At 38.1% G+C, this 19940-nt stretch overlaps 1 protein-coding gene across 3 annotated transcripts in view; it reads left to right on the top strand.

Annotated features, from left to right (window-relative positions):
* shg (shotgun) overlaps positions 1-19940 on the top strand; it is a 98869-nt gene that overhangs the window by 66240 nt on the left and 12689 nt on the right. For all 3 annotated transcript variants that reach the window (XM_066739604.1, XM_066739606.1, XM_066739605.1), the window contains one exon: positions 15783-15856. In XM_066739604.1, the coding sequence (XP_066595701.1) occupies positions 15783-15856 (74 nt within the window). The remainder of the gene's footprint in view (positions 1-15782; positions 15857-19940) is intronic.

The following is a 19940-nucleotide window of genomic DNA, read 5'->3' on the forward strand; positions in this document are numbered from 1 at the left end:
TCCCCTGTGTGTCAACCAAAGCTCCAAATAGATCGAACATTTTCGAGTCCCTGAAAATCTACCCAAAATCCCTCTCCGTCTCTCTGCTACACAATCTTAATTAATTAATGCATTAATTAGTTTCGTGTCACCGTTCGATAAGCACCGCACGGTAAATTACCATTAAAACCCGCGCGTCTCTCGCTGTTGCTGCTGCTACAATCGTGATTCAATGTAATGGGATTAGTCACCTGTATATGCTATACACTCGTTCCCGAAGAACGTTTTCCCCAATAACAAGTTTTCTTTCATCCTGCGCGTGTGAACTTGATGGATTTTAATTAGAGGCGAGATCTAATAAAATTGAATCAGTCGGTCATAAAAGCTACAGCGTTGGACTATGACCATAATCCATCCTTGAGATTTTATGGGAGGATTTCTAAGCGATGACATTTTTTACGTCAACGCGAAGTCGATACTTTATAATTGGATTGCAAATGAAATGCTGCTTGGAATTAAGATGGATAGATATATATATAGATATACTACAGTATAAGAGGCACTGCACCTTGTGGCCGAATGGACACGGTGGATAATCGCGAATGCTCTCGCTTGACTCCAACTCTTTAAGGTCGATCCACTTTTTATGCTTCATTGATCTCAACAAGGGACTGAACGGCCCATTTAAAACTGGCCAAGGCTCATCGAGCCTCGCTCGCGAGATTTTCATTTTCCTCTTGGAAAACTCAATTTAAATTTTTAACGCCCACCCCGATATATACATGTATACCCGTAATCAAATTCCTATGTAAACTCAGCTTGGCTCGATGCTTCGTGGATTGGAACGAAAACAAGGTATAATTAAGCGTAGTTTTGGGTACTGGAAAATATCTTGCGCGAGTCCTTCCGTGCGCGCGAAACTATATCCCAACGATTGGTGGAAACTGGAACACGCTGTGTAGTGCTTTAGTTTTGACCCTCGAGGTTGAAAAAAAGGAATGAGTTTATCGAAGAGAAGGCCTCTCGAGAATTAGAAAACAATTGAAATTGGCAAGGTGAGAATTGGTTGGGATGAGTGGATCTCGAGGTGTTTCTTAGTTGAATTCGTGTTCGAGTGGGGTAGAAGGAGAAATGGGGATGGTGGTGGATCGGTCGTGGAAGAGGAATCGATTGGCGGCAAAGGGCAGCGGAGGCCAAACGCTTTATTTTTCGGGGCGCACCTTCCCTAAGAGATTGCGGTTAATTAATTAGCTGCGAGAGGGGTGAAAAGTTTATCAACCATTGGAGAGAATCCTAGGGTTTCTTCGTTCAAAGATATAGAGGCAGTTATTCCTATTGCCGGCGAGAGATGCACACGGTTGGATGGACGATAAGAGTCAGGAGGCACGCGATAACGTTGCTTCGTCACTTTTTAAAACACCCAAGGACTGAAAAGGTGCACTGCGGTTTCGTTTCAACTCTCGTATCGTATTCAGTCACGCGAGATCGACACAATTTCCATCTATACGTCATGCGACGACCGATGAGAAAATACCTCCCCCCTCCACTCCTCTCTCCTCCTACATTGCTGGTTTTCAAAGCACGCAAGTTTTTCCCTCCGCGACAAATCGTCTTAGTTTTTCCCTCGCGAGTCACACTTTGCCCTCTTCCCGTGCAACAAGTGTTGCCCCCCCCCCCTCCCTTCACCTACGGAGACCGGTGAATAAAAACAACCCGGGGGGTCTTACCTCTTCATTTGCACCCAAGATAACGTCACTCGCATTTGTTTTATCGACACCTCTGAGCCCCGGAATAAATCGGCCCTCTGCCTATGGCACGTCAAGGAAACACCGACCGTTTCGTGCAAAGCACGCAAAATCGTGTAACTGCGTCCCTCTTTTTGCGCTATATCTGCGGCGTAGAAACATGGCTTGCACCACGTCGATATATTTCATTTTCCTGTCTACGTCCGGTACCATCTTCTCGCTTTTAGAACCGCTCGAATCCAACCCCATCTCCTTCTCATTCTTCTCTACCATACGTGACCTCCTCCCTTTCTCTCTGAAGCCAACTCCATTACCCTCGTGCTACCTCCCTGACCTCCACCACGACTCATTTCCCAAACGACGAATTTTACTCGTCTCTTGCCCCCGCTTATCCCTCCCACAAAATCATTTTCTCCACTAGACGCAATTTGTTGCAAAATTTTATTCGAAATTTTTCCATGCTCTCTCTCTCTCTCTTCTCTCTGTGTCCCCGGGAAAATCCGTGCTGGTATCAGGATCAGGCGAAGGCCATGTATCGATAAGAGCTGGGATTTACGATGGCAGATAAAAATCAGGAAACGAGTCGCTCGTTCAATTGACCGTTCCAGCTAATTGTCCATGTTTCGGAGCTCACGTGTATATTATACAGGATTTTAGGTTTGTTTTGGTTTTGTCGCTGGACACTCGGCTCGAGGACAATAGTTTTTGAGGTCAAATTAAAAATAAAAAAAAAAAATAATTCAGAAAATGAAGCGTTCCAGGAACGAACGAACGTCGTGGCTTTGGGCAGAAAATCATGGCCACAGTCTCGCACAAACTATGAGTCAGCAAGCTTCGAGGGCTTAGCTTCGATTGCAAGCGATATATACTGCACTTGAATGCATTTATAGCGCATGGTGCAACTACGGAGAAACGCGTTTACCGTTTACACACAAGCTTTCCTTACACGCGAGCTATACAATATATATAATACACGTGGGAAACACCCTTCCTAATAAATTTTCGTCCGTTGCGAGAATCTTCCTTCCAAAGTTGAGAAATGCTTAAAAGTCCTGCTCCATCCGCTCGACGATCGCTTCTCGCAATTTTTCATAACAATTTTTCAAGCACAACACGAAAATCTGATTAAGAGCTCAATTGCGCGTTTCATCACGATCGAGTTGGCAATTTCTGAAGAATGGTCCCAGCACGCCAATCCAACTGACCAGCGATTAAATCGTTTTCATCGACCACGTCATTTGTCAAAATTTAGTGCTTTATAATCAGTGGACTGGTGGAAAACACTTGGCTTTTCCTGGGAAATATGCCCAGAGGATAAAACTGTTAACAATTGTTATTTATCGATGCTCTGTTATTTTTCACCAATTGTTTTACATTCGGTTAGCACGATTCGTAATGTTGCATCGATTGCGCAGCTCGATCATTCCTGAAGAAGCGAGAGTAAAACAATTGTCGTAGAATTGGTTGAAATTTATCAACGACTTTTCTTGGCTAATACAATTTGTCATAATGCTTTCGTGGCCTGCAGAGGCTTTTTAATTCTATAAATATGCCGCAGAGTACTTGCTCAACTTGTAAAATGGCGCAAGAGAGAAGGAGAGAGAGGGAGAGAGAGTAAAAGCGGTGTGGAAATGAGAAAAGGTGCATCGAGATAGAACATGCGTAATGTCCACTAGACTGCTGTGCACTTAGCGGGATGAAAATTAATAATTTGAACAAGTCGAGAAATGCGCCCGTCGACTGCTTCGTTCGAACAATTCGTGCGCGATGCGATCCAAGAGGGGAAAAATTCTCGTAAATATTAAATACGAGGATATAAATTATTAATATTTGGAATAGAGTATAGTAGAAAGGGTAGGAGTGAGAGAGACGGAGCTCGCTTATCAGGAATGAAGTATCGCGCGCTGTTTTCGAGAATGGAGTGGCTTGCCATAGTTTGCCGGGGACAAATATAATTCCGGTCGTACGCGCGAGAGTCACGCTGATAGAAATCTTTTCTGGGAGTTTCCGCGACTTCCGGAAATCCTTGGAGAAGCGACCAGCAGTCAGCGACACTCTGCAATTCCGCTCGTGAAATATTAACGACTGCCCTGCGGAAAGAAAGGGAGAAGCACGACGCGACTCCTCGAGAACTCTAACCGACCTGCTGACGCGCCTTATTCATTAATTTCCCTTTTCTCTCAATGGCCTTGATTTCCTCTTATAATTAAACTCCCCCCGGCAAACTCGATTCGAATCAAACCTTCCCGACATCGAACCTTCCTACGTCATAATTGTTCAGCTCTCGTCTTTCCAAAAACTCAACTTGTTACTTATCTGTGTTATCTCGTGATAAAATTGCTTTCAGACTTGTTTTTTTTTTTTTTTTTCTTTATCGCTACTACTTTGTATAAATTAATTGAATCAGCTTCAAATGTTTCTCTGCAACGCTTCTTTCTACAAATTGTGTTTTTCTCGTTGCCTCGTGGCGTGCTTCTGCTCGCTGCCAACTTTTCGTGAAAACTTTTCACTCGAGTACGAATGACGTATATACAATACGAGATCTACTAATTATTCAGAGGAGTTTAGGATTATCGGATATTTATTTTTGTTAAGCTATGCAAAATGATTTATAGAGAAGCTACAGCATGTACACGTGTATCTCTATACAAAAGAGAGGCAATTGTGTTAATTAACGAAAGAGTCAATATTAGATTTTTATGACGAAGCACAATCAAATAGCTCTCAGTGATAAAAATCAGAGTCGAGCTCGGCTAATATCGAGAAAAGAACTGAGGAATTTTTTAATCTAAAGAGCAACTTCTCAATCAACGAACCAATAAGAAAAAGCTGTAGAAAACCAGCATTCTTCGTTGTATTTGAATTTATCAGTTTGGCATGAATTAACTCGACGTCTCGTATATACATAGCTATATGTACTATACCATTGACCAAAAACATATGAAAAACCGGTAGGACGGAATTCGATAAATCTCACTCGTAAATAGTTTCGATAAATGGTTTCGATAACTGGATCGAATTCACCGCGTGCTACGAGCAAACGACCACAGTCACTGGCAACGATTTACGAGCTACGCAAAAATCACTCCCCCCCCCCCCCCCCTCTCCCTCCTCTCTATCTCTTGTCCCGAGTCGTCTCTTAATATATGGAGAAGCAGCAAGAAGCATAGTCAACTGCACTTTGCAAAATCACGCATTACCCCGGTTTATTTGGTCTCGCAATTGCCAGCAATCCCCGTCCATTCTCCTCAAAGTTTTTCCTCAAGATCCAGCGGCAGGCGGAATGAAATTTTCTCGCAGTTCTCTTGGCCAGCAGCAGGGCATCTATTTACGAACTCACTCAGCGAGATTTCGCAAGTTTCGCTGCTCTCGCGCTCCTGCAGACATTCCCGTGACTTTAACGAGGAAATATAAGCGGAAACAACGGGGCTAGCACGAAGCTATTAAGTACTCGACTTCCTTCAACTCCACAGATTTACCTACGAGTTTTGATCAAACGAGTAGAGCGGCGAACAGTTTGGAAAAGTGCATGCATCCGCGCATATTGTCCGCTGACAACTTTTATAATAACGCTCTCAGCTTCGTCGGCTGATTTTCACACGCAAAATCTATTTTCAAAATATAACGATATATATAGTGGCACAGGAACCTTATTCGACATTTTCGTATATTCAATTTCTGGAATATAATTAAATTTTATATAGCCCGCGCGTTTAATATTGCATCGATTCTCAAGCATGCGCACGCGTGTTTTATTCAACTTGATTGTGAAGCGAAAATAAATCGATTGGGGAAGGTCGCTAATAAAGTTGCCACTTTTTGAGCATCCGCTTTCGTTCTACACGTGAAATGCATACATGTACGCAACGGTAATAAATTATTTGCGCTGCGCTCCAGTCTCCAACCAAGTTACCCTCCGAGAATTTTCATCAAGCTCCAGCATTTTAAAAGTTTTAACGTTTTAATCGGTAAAATGCTTTACCGCCCGAGCTATTTTAGTTTAATGTCGCGCGGAAATTAGTCGGACCGATCGAATTATACGAATGAAATTTGAATGCTACTCCTTGCTAGGATTATTCTTCGTTATGCCACTATTATATGTATATATATAGTATATGGGGAATGGCAAATGAATGTTTTCGGAAACTCGTGGAACGAATTTCAACTGAAACTTTCGGACGTTGAACGTGTTAAATTTTCAGTGACTTTTCAGCTATTCAACTTGATCGATATTCGCGTAAAGCGCTACTGTGCTCTGCTGAACAGACTCCCACACACACACACACAAACACACGCATAGTCGCGAGCGAACACTTTCACTGACTCGCTGGCCGGTTTCCGAACGACTTTAATGACGACAAATTGAAGCGGTACTAATTAGTTGGCTAGCTCATAATGCTCAAACCGGAAGTAAGTTATTTCGATGGCGCTACGCTGCACATACGTATGGCGCGTTCGACGGTCAAACTGCCATCAGCAAATTGTACATACGAGGATCGAGAATCGCTCTGTTTAGATGTGGCTTTTCCCCGCCGCTCACCGAGCATTCGTTCAGCTGCTGACGAGGACCTGAAATGAACTTCCGATTATTCGATAACCTCTCTGGACCACCCCTCCCCATCCCAAACCCTTTAACCATCCTCGCGAGAGAGCTACGCACTGCAAACTTATATACAATACTTATTAATCCATCTGATGAGAACGCCCGACGAACCTTCTTTTTTATTCATCGTCATATTTTCATTATTTCCTCGCCTCTGACAATCCCCCATTAATGAAATCCTTTCTTAGCGAGCATTCATCAAAATAACACAAACGCTTCCCTTCTCGTATATACAGCACGAATAATACATATCGCCTTATGAATTTTTAAATCCTTTACTATTGGAATAAATATCAAGCCAATGCACCCTTCCGAAGCTTTTAAATTTTTCACAGGAGCGATATATACAGTTCAATGTTTAAAACGCGCATCGACACTTGGTTGATCGATTTCCACTAGATTTTCACCGGACGTAATATGCATACATGCAGTATAGAGTGAAAATCATCGTTTAATAAAAAATAAACAGGAAGCTCAAGCAAGAAAGATTCTTATTCGACGTCGTTCATCATAAAGCGTGCTTTTGTTTCAACGCGGAAGAAGGACGCAGTATCTATAAAATGGTCATTGATACAATTAACCTCATTATTTTAATCCAATCAACAGTCATTTTTATGTCTGTGGTATCAACAAACAAACCTTTAACATTTAATTATTTCAATTATTAATCGATGTAATGCAATATATGGAGTATATAAATAAGCGTTTATAAATACTACAATAATCTTTATTATTCATACTAATGTATTTATTTAGTCAACATGAAAATGCAGATATTTGTGAAATGATTAATGGTACATGTACAAATGCGTTGATGGTAAAAATGAAGTGACTCTATTAATTATGACTTATCTAACGAATTAATTCTTTTCAACGAGTGTAACAAGAAACATTTGTAAGCTATTGAATGATTGATACCAGTTTCGATCATTGTGACATAACATTTTTAATCGATAAAACCAATTATTACAAATAATAAAAATCATTCATAATGCTGTCACGCATGTTTATGGTTACGCATAATCAAATGTTCTTAATAAATGCTGTTAATCAATATTACAAATGACATTTTTCGCGAAATATTTTCTGCTCGTAAATGAAGGCTCCTCTAAATGAAAGCTACGCTGTTATGGTTAATCGAGCGAAGTGAAAGAAGGAAAATGGTCGAGTAATACGCGCCTGTATCACACGGAATTTGGAATTATGTATTCCCCCTTAGTAACTCGGCTGGGCTGATATGAATTATTTATCATCAACGTATGTATACCAATGAATTTCAATTGCAGACGAGTGGACGTTTTCCAACGCGAACCTTTCACAGTCTTTCTTCCAATTTTCCTCGCGTCGAAAAATCACGTCCATATATATAGAGACACAGTCCTCGTGCATTAATATACTATATATATATATATATATATACATATAACAATTAACAAAGAAGAACAATTCCGAAGACTCGAATGTACATTTTTGTCCACGATTCACCATAATTAGCAATTAAATTGTACATTTTTCCCGACCCAGCCCTCCCCCTTCTCCCCTATTATTATCAGTCGTCCCAATTGCCCAATTAGTCTCATTTTCTCCGGTGGTTCGCATTCAGGTAAGTCAGGATAAATTTTCTTCAAAAGTAATAATCTCGCAAGATGGATAGGAGCCATTCGGCAAAGTTTGGAGAAGCGCGCGAGTGTGAAAAGATTTATCTCTGGAAGGATGCAGAGGAGCGAGCGAGACGCGTGTGACAGGGAACGTGTTAATTACAAACAAAGTTAACAAAGTTTCGCGATCGACGTGGCGCTTTTCAAGATGGCGTTGATTGGCGGATATTTGTCTCTCAGGGGAAGTGTATATATTGGTATACAGAGCAGCTCCGCGGAATGAAATTCGGAAATCGGAGAGAAGTCGGGCCGCGCGGCGTACAAGTGCGTCGGTGTTGACGAGTCACGTACGTTAGTATATGTAAATGTAATCCGTGCGCAAACCCATAGTTACGCTGTGCTCGCGATCTACTTGCCACTGGCGTATCGATAATAGCTAGAAAATCGGCACATTTTTCCTCTCGTTCCACAGTCTCTCTCTCTCTCTCTCTCTCTCTCTCTCTCTCTCTCTCCATATAGACGAGCGAGTTGGTCACGATGAGCCGTGCGTGACGTGACACGATACAACGCAACGCGACGCGAGCCGCCCTGAAATACAGAGTTCGTGACAAAAAATCAAGCCACGAGGCTCGTCCTTTAAATAACGCGTTTATTCCCACTTTTTATTACCTTTGTTTCATTCTACTCTATAAATGGAACGCGCGAGCCACCACTGTATTTTTCTCCCAACCGATTTAAATATATATTTTGCTGCCGATCGTTGATTAGCTATCGTAGATCTTCCCCGCGTGATAAACCACTCGCTCGTTCGACCCGCGGCAGTTTTCGCGTTTGGAATCCCGTCAGCTGACATCATTAATGCTTCTCTAATGGAATTTTTATGGTACGTTTGATGGCACCCAGTATCAAACGTCGTTTAGATTAAAATCATGCTACGTTGCCCTTCTACGTGCCCACCCCCCTTATCAGTCGTCAAGATTCCACTTTTTAAATACCTAACAAAGAATCGTTAACGATATATAGATTGCTACTGAAATTTATTTCGAGTCGTTTGACCTTTGCTACCCTCGATACAGCGTTCAATTATCTCTTCACGAAGAGAAATAAGAGGAGTTTCTATTGATATTTAAAAAAGGGTATAAATTAATTGATTCAAGGAATCAGTTGCATGGTTCCAGAAATACATGTATGATTTGTTGGGTATGTGTGATTTTGTATATTATTCAAAGCTTGATTAATGAATCATGATAGATCTCTATAGCAGAAGTTAATGATCTGTTATTTGTGCAAGATGGAGAATAAATTCTGCATTTCAAATATGAGGCAAATTATTTCTTTAACAATAGCTTAATATGATTCTTTCTGTGATCCTAAGGTGGAGCAACAGCATTTCTTCTACGTATACTGAATTTAAAACGATCGATAGGAATCGTACAGTAAGAATATTGATTAGTAGGAGTTCTTTTGTGTTTTTCTTATTAATTCACAAGACTATAAAAAGAGAACTTCATGATAATGCAGTTGTTTTCTCGATAATAATGAAATTAGAGAAATATTTTCAAGCTTTTTCTTTTTTAACGATAACTGGGCCAGGTTTGTTTAATTATTGTATTAACTATTTCTCAGAAGTACCTGTTACCGTGTTATGAAAATATTGGAGCTAATTTATTCGTTCGTATCGATCCATTCGCTTATTCTTATCGTTCCGATTGTTCGTCGACTGAAAAATATTCTCGTTTACTTATAACTTTGTTCGCGTTATCGCGTAAGGTGCTTTCTCTAACGAGGCTTCGTGGAATTATCGGTGACGTTGCTACTTAATGGCTGAATACCGATGATGCAGAAATTAATCGAATGATCGCGTTTAAATTGCGAATAAAATGCTTGATCTAAAAATAGAACTTGTGCCACCATTCTCGTTAGTTACTCATTGTTCTTACTTTGGTAAGGGAATGAATAATTTATGTATGTGCGAGAAATAAGAAAATTAATAGGAGAGGTAGGATAGTTTATAAAGAATTGCAGTTACTCAATTATTGCAGCTATAAACTTTACGAAGGATCCTCGTTTCAAGTCTTCAAGTACTTATTTTGCTCGAATTTTATTTGCATATTTGGCAACACGTGTTAGTACAAACTATGGCATAGCACGAGATAGTACGAAGCCCCGAACAATTATCGTTTTTAGCGACTTTTAATGCCCAGAAATGTTAGTCGTAACAAACATTGATAAATCTTTTTTTTAATTAATTGTTTAATCAAGTAAATCGAATTTTCTACTAAGCTCTGCTATTTCGATGAATGAAAAAGAATTATTTGCTCGAAAAATTCGTAAACTACATAGAAATTTCAACAGTGCAACAGAGATTGATAAAGAAACCATAAAGTTCTATATAAAAATGCAGATTCTCTAATGTTTATTATTCATTTTTCATTCAAGCATATCGAATGTTATTCTGCTAATGTATATTTTTTAAATAATTACGAATCCTTTTTATTTGCACACGCATACTGTAAACAATTGATTTAAAATCACTATGGCAATCGTGAGACACTTTGTATCCCACAAGAGAGTCGTTGTAAATTTACATTTTTAATTTAACAACCATTTCGTAGTAATATATAACTATGAAATTATTTTTTTTTTTCATCCTTTTGTAAATTTAAAAGGGCAGCATATTTTACAATACTGTCCACAACAGTGTTGTAATATTAAAAAAAAATTACATACAGTACAGTTATTTCTTTTGAACGACGATTTAAAGAAGCGACTATATACTTGCTACAAGCAGAATTCAATTAGAATGGAATATAATAGGGGAGGGGGTTGAATAGCGGTGAGTTGAAACGCGCCATTAATTTATCGGGACCACGGAAGGTGTGTCGCACGGTTAGCAGGAAAAATTACTTATCGATTTCCCTCTGGAAAAAGCGAAGCAGCGTGCAAAAACATAATGGACTCATCGTACATGCAAAATTAATTGTAATTTTTATATCACGCAATATTATCGCCCGTCTAACATATTTTTATAAGTCCATATACTCCGTGGCTGATTTGATCCCTCTTCTTCGATGACACTGCGGTTCATTTTCCTCGAGTATGACCTCATAAAATACGAGCACTCCGGAAATTCTACACCCTCGAGGTAAAACAAACAAAAAAATATATCTAAAACCAGGATAAAAGGATGCACTTGATAAAAACTCGTCGTTATCAATCATACTCTCGTCGCGTAATCTATGCAAATTAATTGATCAAAATGACGTCAACGCTCCTTTTAAATCTTACAAACTTTTAATTCTTGCCTTGTTGGATATTATCTTTTGTTTTTCTCGCAACTTTTTATCACTCTCTCAATTTGTTCAGCGGTTTTACCGGAGTACAAAGACGTATGAAAAAGATAAAGGGGAAATTCGTATAGGTGTAGAGAAATAGAAGAACGCGAGTGTGGGGTAGAAACCGCAACTAGGGAACGCGACCGCAATTACAACAGGTGTGTGTTCGCTTGTCACGTAGTGCGGTCACAGCGTATTCAGCGTTATCGGTAGCGCCCTTGCCACTGACACTGCTGGACCCGTCGAATCACTCGGAAATCCGTTGACAGCCAGTGCCACCCTGACCACCCCCCTCCTCTCTCCTCCCATCTCCTCCTTCATTAACGTTACATTTACAATCCCTTGTTGCAAAATGATATATGTATACAGGGTGTATCAGCATTGATGTTTTTAATTTTAACCACATATTCTCGAGCATAAACTAAGTCGAAGAGTCATGTACCATTAATATCGTAAAAGCATCATTGCTAAGATAAATCAATTTTAAAACGATAAATCAGGTCTTCGATTCAACTGATGACTTACTTTACTTTCACTTTCATTGACAATTCCCTTTCGAAAAACAAAAGAAGCTCGTACTTCTCCATCGTTCCGTATTGCCGTACACGCACACTCACACAAGCACGCAAATACACCGATTATTAATTATCAGCATATTGAAATGCTTCAAGAACAAACTATTATTAAATTGAAAACTCTTATGAAAGAATGATTACGATTTTAATATTTTTAAAGGAAGGTAAATTTTTCGAGGTACCTTCTTTCCTCTAGATCCATTGCTTTTTGCAAAATCAGGGGCACCTCGCGAAGGGTATAGCAATGGTCTTGAACAGAGCAGAGGCTGTTTCTTCATTTTTGGTTTTTATTCTAATTTTAATTTATCTTTAATATACAAATAATTTGTATATATTTAAAGAGAGAAAACCAAAAACGAACAAATCTCTTTGCGCGTAAACTCGTTCCTGAGCATTTTCGCTCTTACCCCCGGGAAGGGAGGGGAAGGGTAACAAAATTTGGAAATAGGAACCTGAAAAAGAAAGCCTACCTATCACCGAAAGCTATAATGCCTACCTATAGTACGCAAAGCTATAAAAACTACCTATGTCGGAAAGCTAAACCTGAAAAAAGAAACACACGTACGCAAAATATATTAACGCAATGAAGAACCTGAAAAGAAAGCCTGCCTAACACCGAAAGCTATAATGCCTACCTAAAACGCAAAGCTAGGGGGCCTACCTATATCGGAAATCTAAACCTGAAAACATAAAAAAATAAAAAAAATGGTTTTAACCGAAGAAGGACCGATTGGAATCTACCGGTAGGTTCTCTCGGTCATTCTTAGGTTAAATAAATAAAATCCACAGTTTTACCCGTGGGACTCACTCAGTCGGCGAAAATCCAACGATGGTCCATCTGCAGCCTGCAGATGATGACGATGACGACGAAAGAAGATGGCACTCGCGATAATTAAATTTTAAATTAATAGGACGCGACGCGAAAGTTTAAAAACTGCACTGCGCAATCGGGTTTAAAAATTTCACTCCGCAACGCAGACGTTAGATTCCCGCACTCACACCCCAAAGTGAGGTCGCTCACTGTAACAAAAAGAAAAATAATTTGATGTTACTAAATTAAATCTTTGTGATTGAATTTTCGAGTTCAGTGTAGCTTTAAAATAAAAATAATGTAACTTACAGGCTATGAGAGTCCTTGAGTCTGTTGCCCTTGGCCGCTGCATGCACCAAAACACTGCACGGTCACAACACTCGCGCCGCGCACTGTCTTTCTTTACGAATTTATTTCGTGCGTAAATACTTTTATTTCAATCACACTATGTTTTTCACTGTTTTATTAATTTAATTAAATCCGCATGGAGAAAAATATCCTCAATCAATGAACGATTTTTCGTTATAACAATGAATAAATTTCGTTAATATGACAAATAAATTCATTGATATAATAACGAATAGTTTATTACGTACTAAACTAATCGTTAAACGAATGAATCTATCTGCTACATTAACTCACTTTATTCATTGGTATAAGAAAAACTTGTTCAGTTGGTTGAACGATTCTTTCTCCGTGGATTAACATTAAGTATAATTATAATAATGTGAAATTACATGTGCGCGTGGTTGAAATAAAAAGTAATTAATTATTTTTAATCCCGAATAATTAATCGATTGTCAGCGATTACGACGAAAAAAAGGTCGGCGCGCGCGATTAGCTGACAACCACCACGTGGAAATTCGGAAACTGGACTGATTGACAGGTGATAAGCAACGTGCTCATCCGAAAGTGACGCAATCGAATCTGATTGGTTGGAGTTTTGGCTGGCCAATAAGAACAGAGAAAATTTATTTTCTCATTTCTACAAAAAATGACTTAGCATTGATGGCTCCAAATTATTGCAACTATAACATCTTGTAATTTACTGAATAAAAGTATTAAGCGATTTTAAATTTCATTAATGGACGAAGCCAGATATTTGAATGTTACAATTGATTCCGGTTTCCCCTATATATATTAATCATTCTTTAAATTTCAATATACTCTGCTCTGTTTTATCCCCCCCCCCCCCCTTACACTTTATAATTTTTACACTGCCAACCTCATCGTATATTCTGTGGGACAATAAAATATGGTTTATTACTAGAGGACGGCAAATAATCGGGGATAATTAGGTATAAATATCTCGGTAGACTGGCTGGCGTTGCTTCAATTATCATCATGGTCGATGCTGGCAGCTTGTGAATGACGATAGTGACGATAATCTGATTAGGACTGGAGTCATCGTTAGCTGGGCTGGCGAATGCCATTCTAGCCACATAACTCGCAGGGCCGTCAAAAATGTCCAAACGTAAATTCAAATATAACTCGTAGGTAGAATAAAAACAGCAGAGACCGGACGTTGAGAGAATAATTTCCAATTTGCTGGTTTTATTCGTAATAAAAGCTAAATCGTATCACCAATGTCGACTGTAATTTCACGTTTATGCTACCTGAAAAATAGAATTCCTCGTTTTACCGAAACCTCACTTCTAAATTCCGCGAGAGTCCATCAGTTTCGTAATGCAGCCTGTTGCATTAACAGAGTCCTCGGAATATAATCGCGTATAATTACAGGTGAGCAACAAATTTAATCTATTAAAATTCAAGTAATATTTTAACGAGAATTTATTTGCCAATCGTTGAATATAAATGATTGGTGGAATTAAGGGAACGCGTCATCGAACGACATCAGGATATCCGATCTAATTCGCTGTCTATATTTTGCCCGGTCAGCCCTTGTCCACCACTGCTGAATAAACACAGATATGGATTGGATGGATTTGTCTGGTCAGCCGTCAAATATCAACAGTAATCCAGCGATACACAATGTTGCACTCCGCTCGGCAGGCCAATAAACCTCCCTTTAAGCATCGTCCAAGCAGGCAAAGATTGCTGCCTTTCAAACTTTATCGTTTCTTTTCGAGGGAAAAATCGACGTTTACCCAGCTCTCGCGTGTCGTCCCACGTTAAAGCGATAAACCGAAAAAATTTTTTCAGTAACGAGCAACGGTTGTTCGAGTACGAATATCTTCATTGTTTGGTATATGCTTGCGCAAGCAGATACAATAGGGGTGCAGATGATGTTTTTTCCCCTTTAATTGGTTTCGCGCTTAAATAACTGGGCAAATAGCAAGGAACAATTGCACCAGCTGCCTGGCTGGGCAACAATGTGACGTAAAAAAGCGATTGTTAATATAACGCGAGACTCGATAGGCGAGAGGAGTAACGCAACCTGGAGGTCCCGTGTACGGGATATAACGGTTAAATGGCACGTGAAATAATGATCAGCAGCTTTCCTCTCCTATGTACCACCACGGCTTTCCCTATAACGACCGCCCTAAACTCGTCGCTTTTCGCATTTTCTCGCTTTCTCTATTGCGGCTACCCGAGCATTGCTCATCATGAAAAAATCACGCAAAAATATGCTTTCTGTGATTATCAATCCATTCGTCGTATTATTGCTATTAACTGGAGGGACGTTAGGGAAATAAAAATTTTAAAAAACGACGGATAAGATGCTAATATAATTTTTTTATTGAAACTTCAATTGAAATAAAATGCTACAGATATATATTAGCAAACTCGGTAATGTACGCGAGCGAGACATGAAATAAGTTTTTCTTATTGAAAGATACTCGATTTTTAAATACATCTAAAGAGCACACACGTGGACGCTCTATAATATTAATTAACACGATTTTTAACTCATATTTAATGCTTAAATTAGAAAAAAGGAATATTTTTCCCTATCCAAAATGAATTTTTTATATACTATATATTAGCAAGGCTTGATTAAGTAAATTACAACACGCACGCGAAAATCACGATTTATCCCGAGTAATTCCTCGACAAGAGGTAGCTTTATTTCCCGGCGTTTTAACCTCCCCCTTCCCCCTCTCTCTCTCTTACTATATCTTACGTACGTTCAGCAATATACTAAATGGGTCGTATCCCTTTTTTTATGTTACAGCCGATGCAACGAGATTAAGGCACTTGAGGCACCTGGACGTAAGATCGCAGTACCAGAACGATAGGGAATTAGTGGTAAGTGCTTCTCGATTTTCTCTTTATTTCATTTATCACTCTTTATTTTTATCCTTTACTACTTCTCCCTCTATTTTTCTGCATATTCCGGAGATCCTTCCCTTTTCTTACATAATACACAACGATGATGAACTGCATTAAGGGGGAATATAGGTATACCACCTTAGCTCTAAGAAAAAATAGACTTAAAACAGAATTGTTTGTTAACGAAGCTATTAAGAATATAAAAATCTTTTATTGAACATAAATACATATAGGTTTCAGATGAATTGTTCCCCCCCCCCCCCTTAAGGAGGTTCTTACGCTATATTCTCTAGACTCAAACAATTTCTACTCGTATGATAAGCTTGGTTTTTTTAAGACAACTAATCAATTATAAATTAAAAAATGAACCTTCAACTATATCTTTAATATGACTACAATTGCCCATCGATAGCTTAAAATTGAGCCAAAAATGCAGTAGATTTTTCTTTTCAACAAATATTACTAAAATAAACAAATGGTACATAGTTTTTAATTAATTATTCTATTATCATGACTATAAGAAAATTTGTTATTTCAAATGTAAAACATGTCTGTCTGGTACAGTCTGAATATATCGCATGTACAAATCTCCGTATTTCTAATTCCATCTCTCTTTTTCTATCAAATTTAGTCTTTTTTCAATTACGAGCTGTAACGCGATGCAAAAGAACGATAAATCTAATGTAAGGGAGAGGAAAGACGAAGAAAACTGGAGAGAACGCGAGGAGGATCCTTCCGGGATCTCGTAGAGACTCCGAGCAAGATAATGGATTTACTCCCCGCAGATTTCCGCGATCCTAGTCAAATATTTACAGACTCACACAAGCTGCCATGGTATTTTCATTTTCTCTTGCATCGTCGATTCCGACTTTTTCAACGTTCCCACTCGTTCTTCCAGCAATCTCGCACGTTTTACGACTCAACCCGCAGGACCGTTCCAATGGAAGAACCGGGTATCCCTAAGTGGCTAGAAATCAAGTGTCGATCGAGCGCACTTTCCACTATAAAGTCACGATAAATCTGATACTCCTCTCGATTTCGGTTAAATGCAGTCTAGCACACTTTACATTATTGATTCCCGGTTTAAGAGGATACAATACAATGGTCCAATGGTATAACCGACATCTCTTGTACTAACAAATAAATTGCTCGCGTTAGTCTCTGCGTGAGAAGAAACCCATATACTTCAAAAATTTTGTCACCTTTCTTTCTTTACTTAATCATTGGCAAAATAGGTTAAAATTAGTCTCCGCAGGGATAATTACTTATTCGAGAAAATTTTTATTTTTTACTTTTTTTGAGTGTATAAAAATTGTAGAAGATTTTTTTGAATGAAATTTTTCGTCGGTATCATATTTTACATCCCCTTAAGAGTAAAACTACCAAATTCATTTTTGAGAATCAAATAAATGGCAAAGTTATTCGTAAATTTCTTAACAAAATTGTTGACAAATTTATTAATTCATTCACATGTATCTTAATAACGAAACGTTTCAAAAAATTAATTTCCTCGATTTTGTCAAATACTCGAATGAATGGATTTAATTTTTACTAATGGTTGTTTAATGTTTAACTAATAAATGCAAGGATTAAACATGAAAAAAGCGGATTTGGAAATTAGGGACAAAATTACAAATTTTCCCTGAAATATTGCAATTTTCCATGCAATAATAAAGAATTGCTGTAATGTGAAGGAGATCTTTCGAGTTTTATGCGGCACAAAATCCAATCGATTTTAAAATGGTTATTATTACAGTGTAGAACAGTAAAATTCATTGTAGACGGGAAAAACAAAAAAAGTAAAAACTGTCCGAATGGCATTATACCAAGTCCCCTCAATCGTAAGACGACAATAATTATTACCTATTTTAAAGACAATTTTTCAATAAAACGGAACAGAGTTGATAAATTTCAATAAAATCATTGATCTCTCTCTGTAATATTTATTGTTTTTACTAATTCTGCATACACACACACACACATTGAGAAAAACAATAAATTTTTTTCAGCCTATTAAGAGTTATTCGTGATATCAATAAACTAATTTTATTAATAAGACGAATAATTTATTATTTATGGAATTATTCATAATACCAATAAATTTAGTTTATTGATATGACGAGTAACTGTTAATAGCTGAAAAATAACATACAATTTTTCTCAGTGTACCTATATAACGTTAAAAGCTATAATCTTTATTTAATACGAAAAGGTAAAGGGACTTTCTATATGCTCTATATTAAATTTGAAATGGTAACTGTTGATTGGCTATCTGCACTCTTATATATAAGCGATCAGCGGTGAGCATTCCAAATTTAGCAAGCAATTCAGCACGGATATTGTAAGAATGTTCAGAAAAATTAGCACCAGGGTAGTGCTGTTTAGAGACGCATCATGATTGGTCGAATTGACTGAATTGACCAATCATAACAGCGCTAAAGTGTCTGTTTTGTTTATAAGGCCCGGTCTCACAAACATTGATTAAGCTGGATTAAGTTAAGTATGCTATATTTTACGTAACATATAAAATAGCATACTTGATTTAATCCAGCTTAATCAATGTTTGTGAGAGGGAGCCTAAGGATGTTTCTTTAATGGTGGAACCCCAACCTCTTTTCCTCCACCACTCGAACTTCGCTTTTCAGACCTGAAATTAACTTTATACTCCCTCCATGTCAGGTACTTCGTACCTGTATGTAGCATTATTAAAATGGTAAGGGAATATTTCACTGGTGACGTTTATTCGTTTTAGCAGTTGCCTCTCTATCTTTGTTTTTAACAAATTTAAACATCGATTCGCATCGCGTTTCAAGTTTCCAATAACTCCCTTGACCTACCATTACTCGCAAACATACATAGAGTTTTTAAAATAATTTCTCTCCCCCTTTTATATTTGTTACAATCTATGAATTTTACAAACTAACATTTTCGTGAAATTATTTCAATATTTGTCAGTTTTGAAAGGAATGTATTACATTGTATTTTAGTCTTTTGCCTAGCTCTTATAATACGGTACAAGCGAATTCCAGAATTGAGAACAGTATTATTAGAAGTAAAAGATGAAATTAATTCGTAGCAAAGAGAGGAGATCCCCAAGGTACAATACGATTAGTGATAAGCATCGTTGTTCACCTTTGTCAGAGTCCATTGTGAATACTTGCAATCGGTTTTGCATAAAAATTCTTCATTTACTTACAAAAGAAGAAATTAGATTCTTCGCGAAATATAAGAATTCTCATTGATAATTTTTTTAGTTTGATTTATTTCCTTATCGTTGAAAGAGAGAGGTATATACGTTCGAAAGGGGTTTGATAGCTGATCCCGAGTTCCTTCTCCACTTTTGCAAGCTCTTATAAAGTGAGAGAAAGTGGGTTAAAGAAAAAAAGGGGGTATACATTTGCACTTGGCAGATGACAGTATAGTTCAAGGTAGATCGTACAGGAATTAATTCATATCATAATAATACGGCGATGATTTTCTTATTTTTCTAATCTATTTTTTACGAAAGCTTTCAGGTGCAGAAAGCTTTCGCGTAACCTGAATAGCATCAGCCACTTTCCAAGGAAGAATTCCTCGTTAGGCAAAATAAACGTTTGGTTAATTCAGCTCCCTTCACTCTTTCTTTTTTTTGTTTTTGTTTCTTTCTTCTTTTTTTAATGTTTTCTACCTTGAAATTCTGCAATATCCATCCCGCACGATGATTTTTACACGTCGCTTTTCCGTTGCCTGAATATATTCTACCTTTTTATTTCATTCTTTTCTTTCATCCCTCCTGTCCCATTTTTTCCACTGCCAGGCTTATACGTGCTCGTTTCACTTTTTTCACCTATACGTGGAATATCGCATACTCGTTTTGGTAAATTTTACTTTTGTCCAAATACACATTCGACTTCCTGGCAAAGTTGGTGCAGTAATTTGCATAAGTACTCCATGACACAGTACCAAAGATAGTTTTCGTCAAATTTTATGCTAATGGCTCGCGTGTCCGGCGAAAATATCGGGGAGATTATCATTTCTGGCGTCTCTTTGGAAGAGCGTCGCGACCTTCTCGAATCTCACC

Source organism: Prorops nasuta, unplaced genomic scaffold, assembly GCF_024137725.1.
Source record: "Prorops nasuta isolate Cenicafe-Biocafe unplaced genomic scaffold, Cenicafe_Pnas_1.2 PNAS00021, whole genome shotgun sequence".
Taxonomy (NCBI): Eukaryota; Metazoa; Arthropoda; class Insecta; order Hymenoptera; family Bethylidae; genus Prorops; species Prorops nasuta.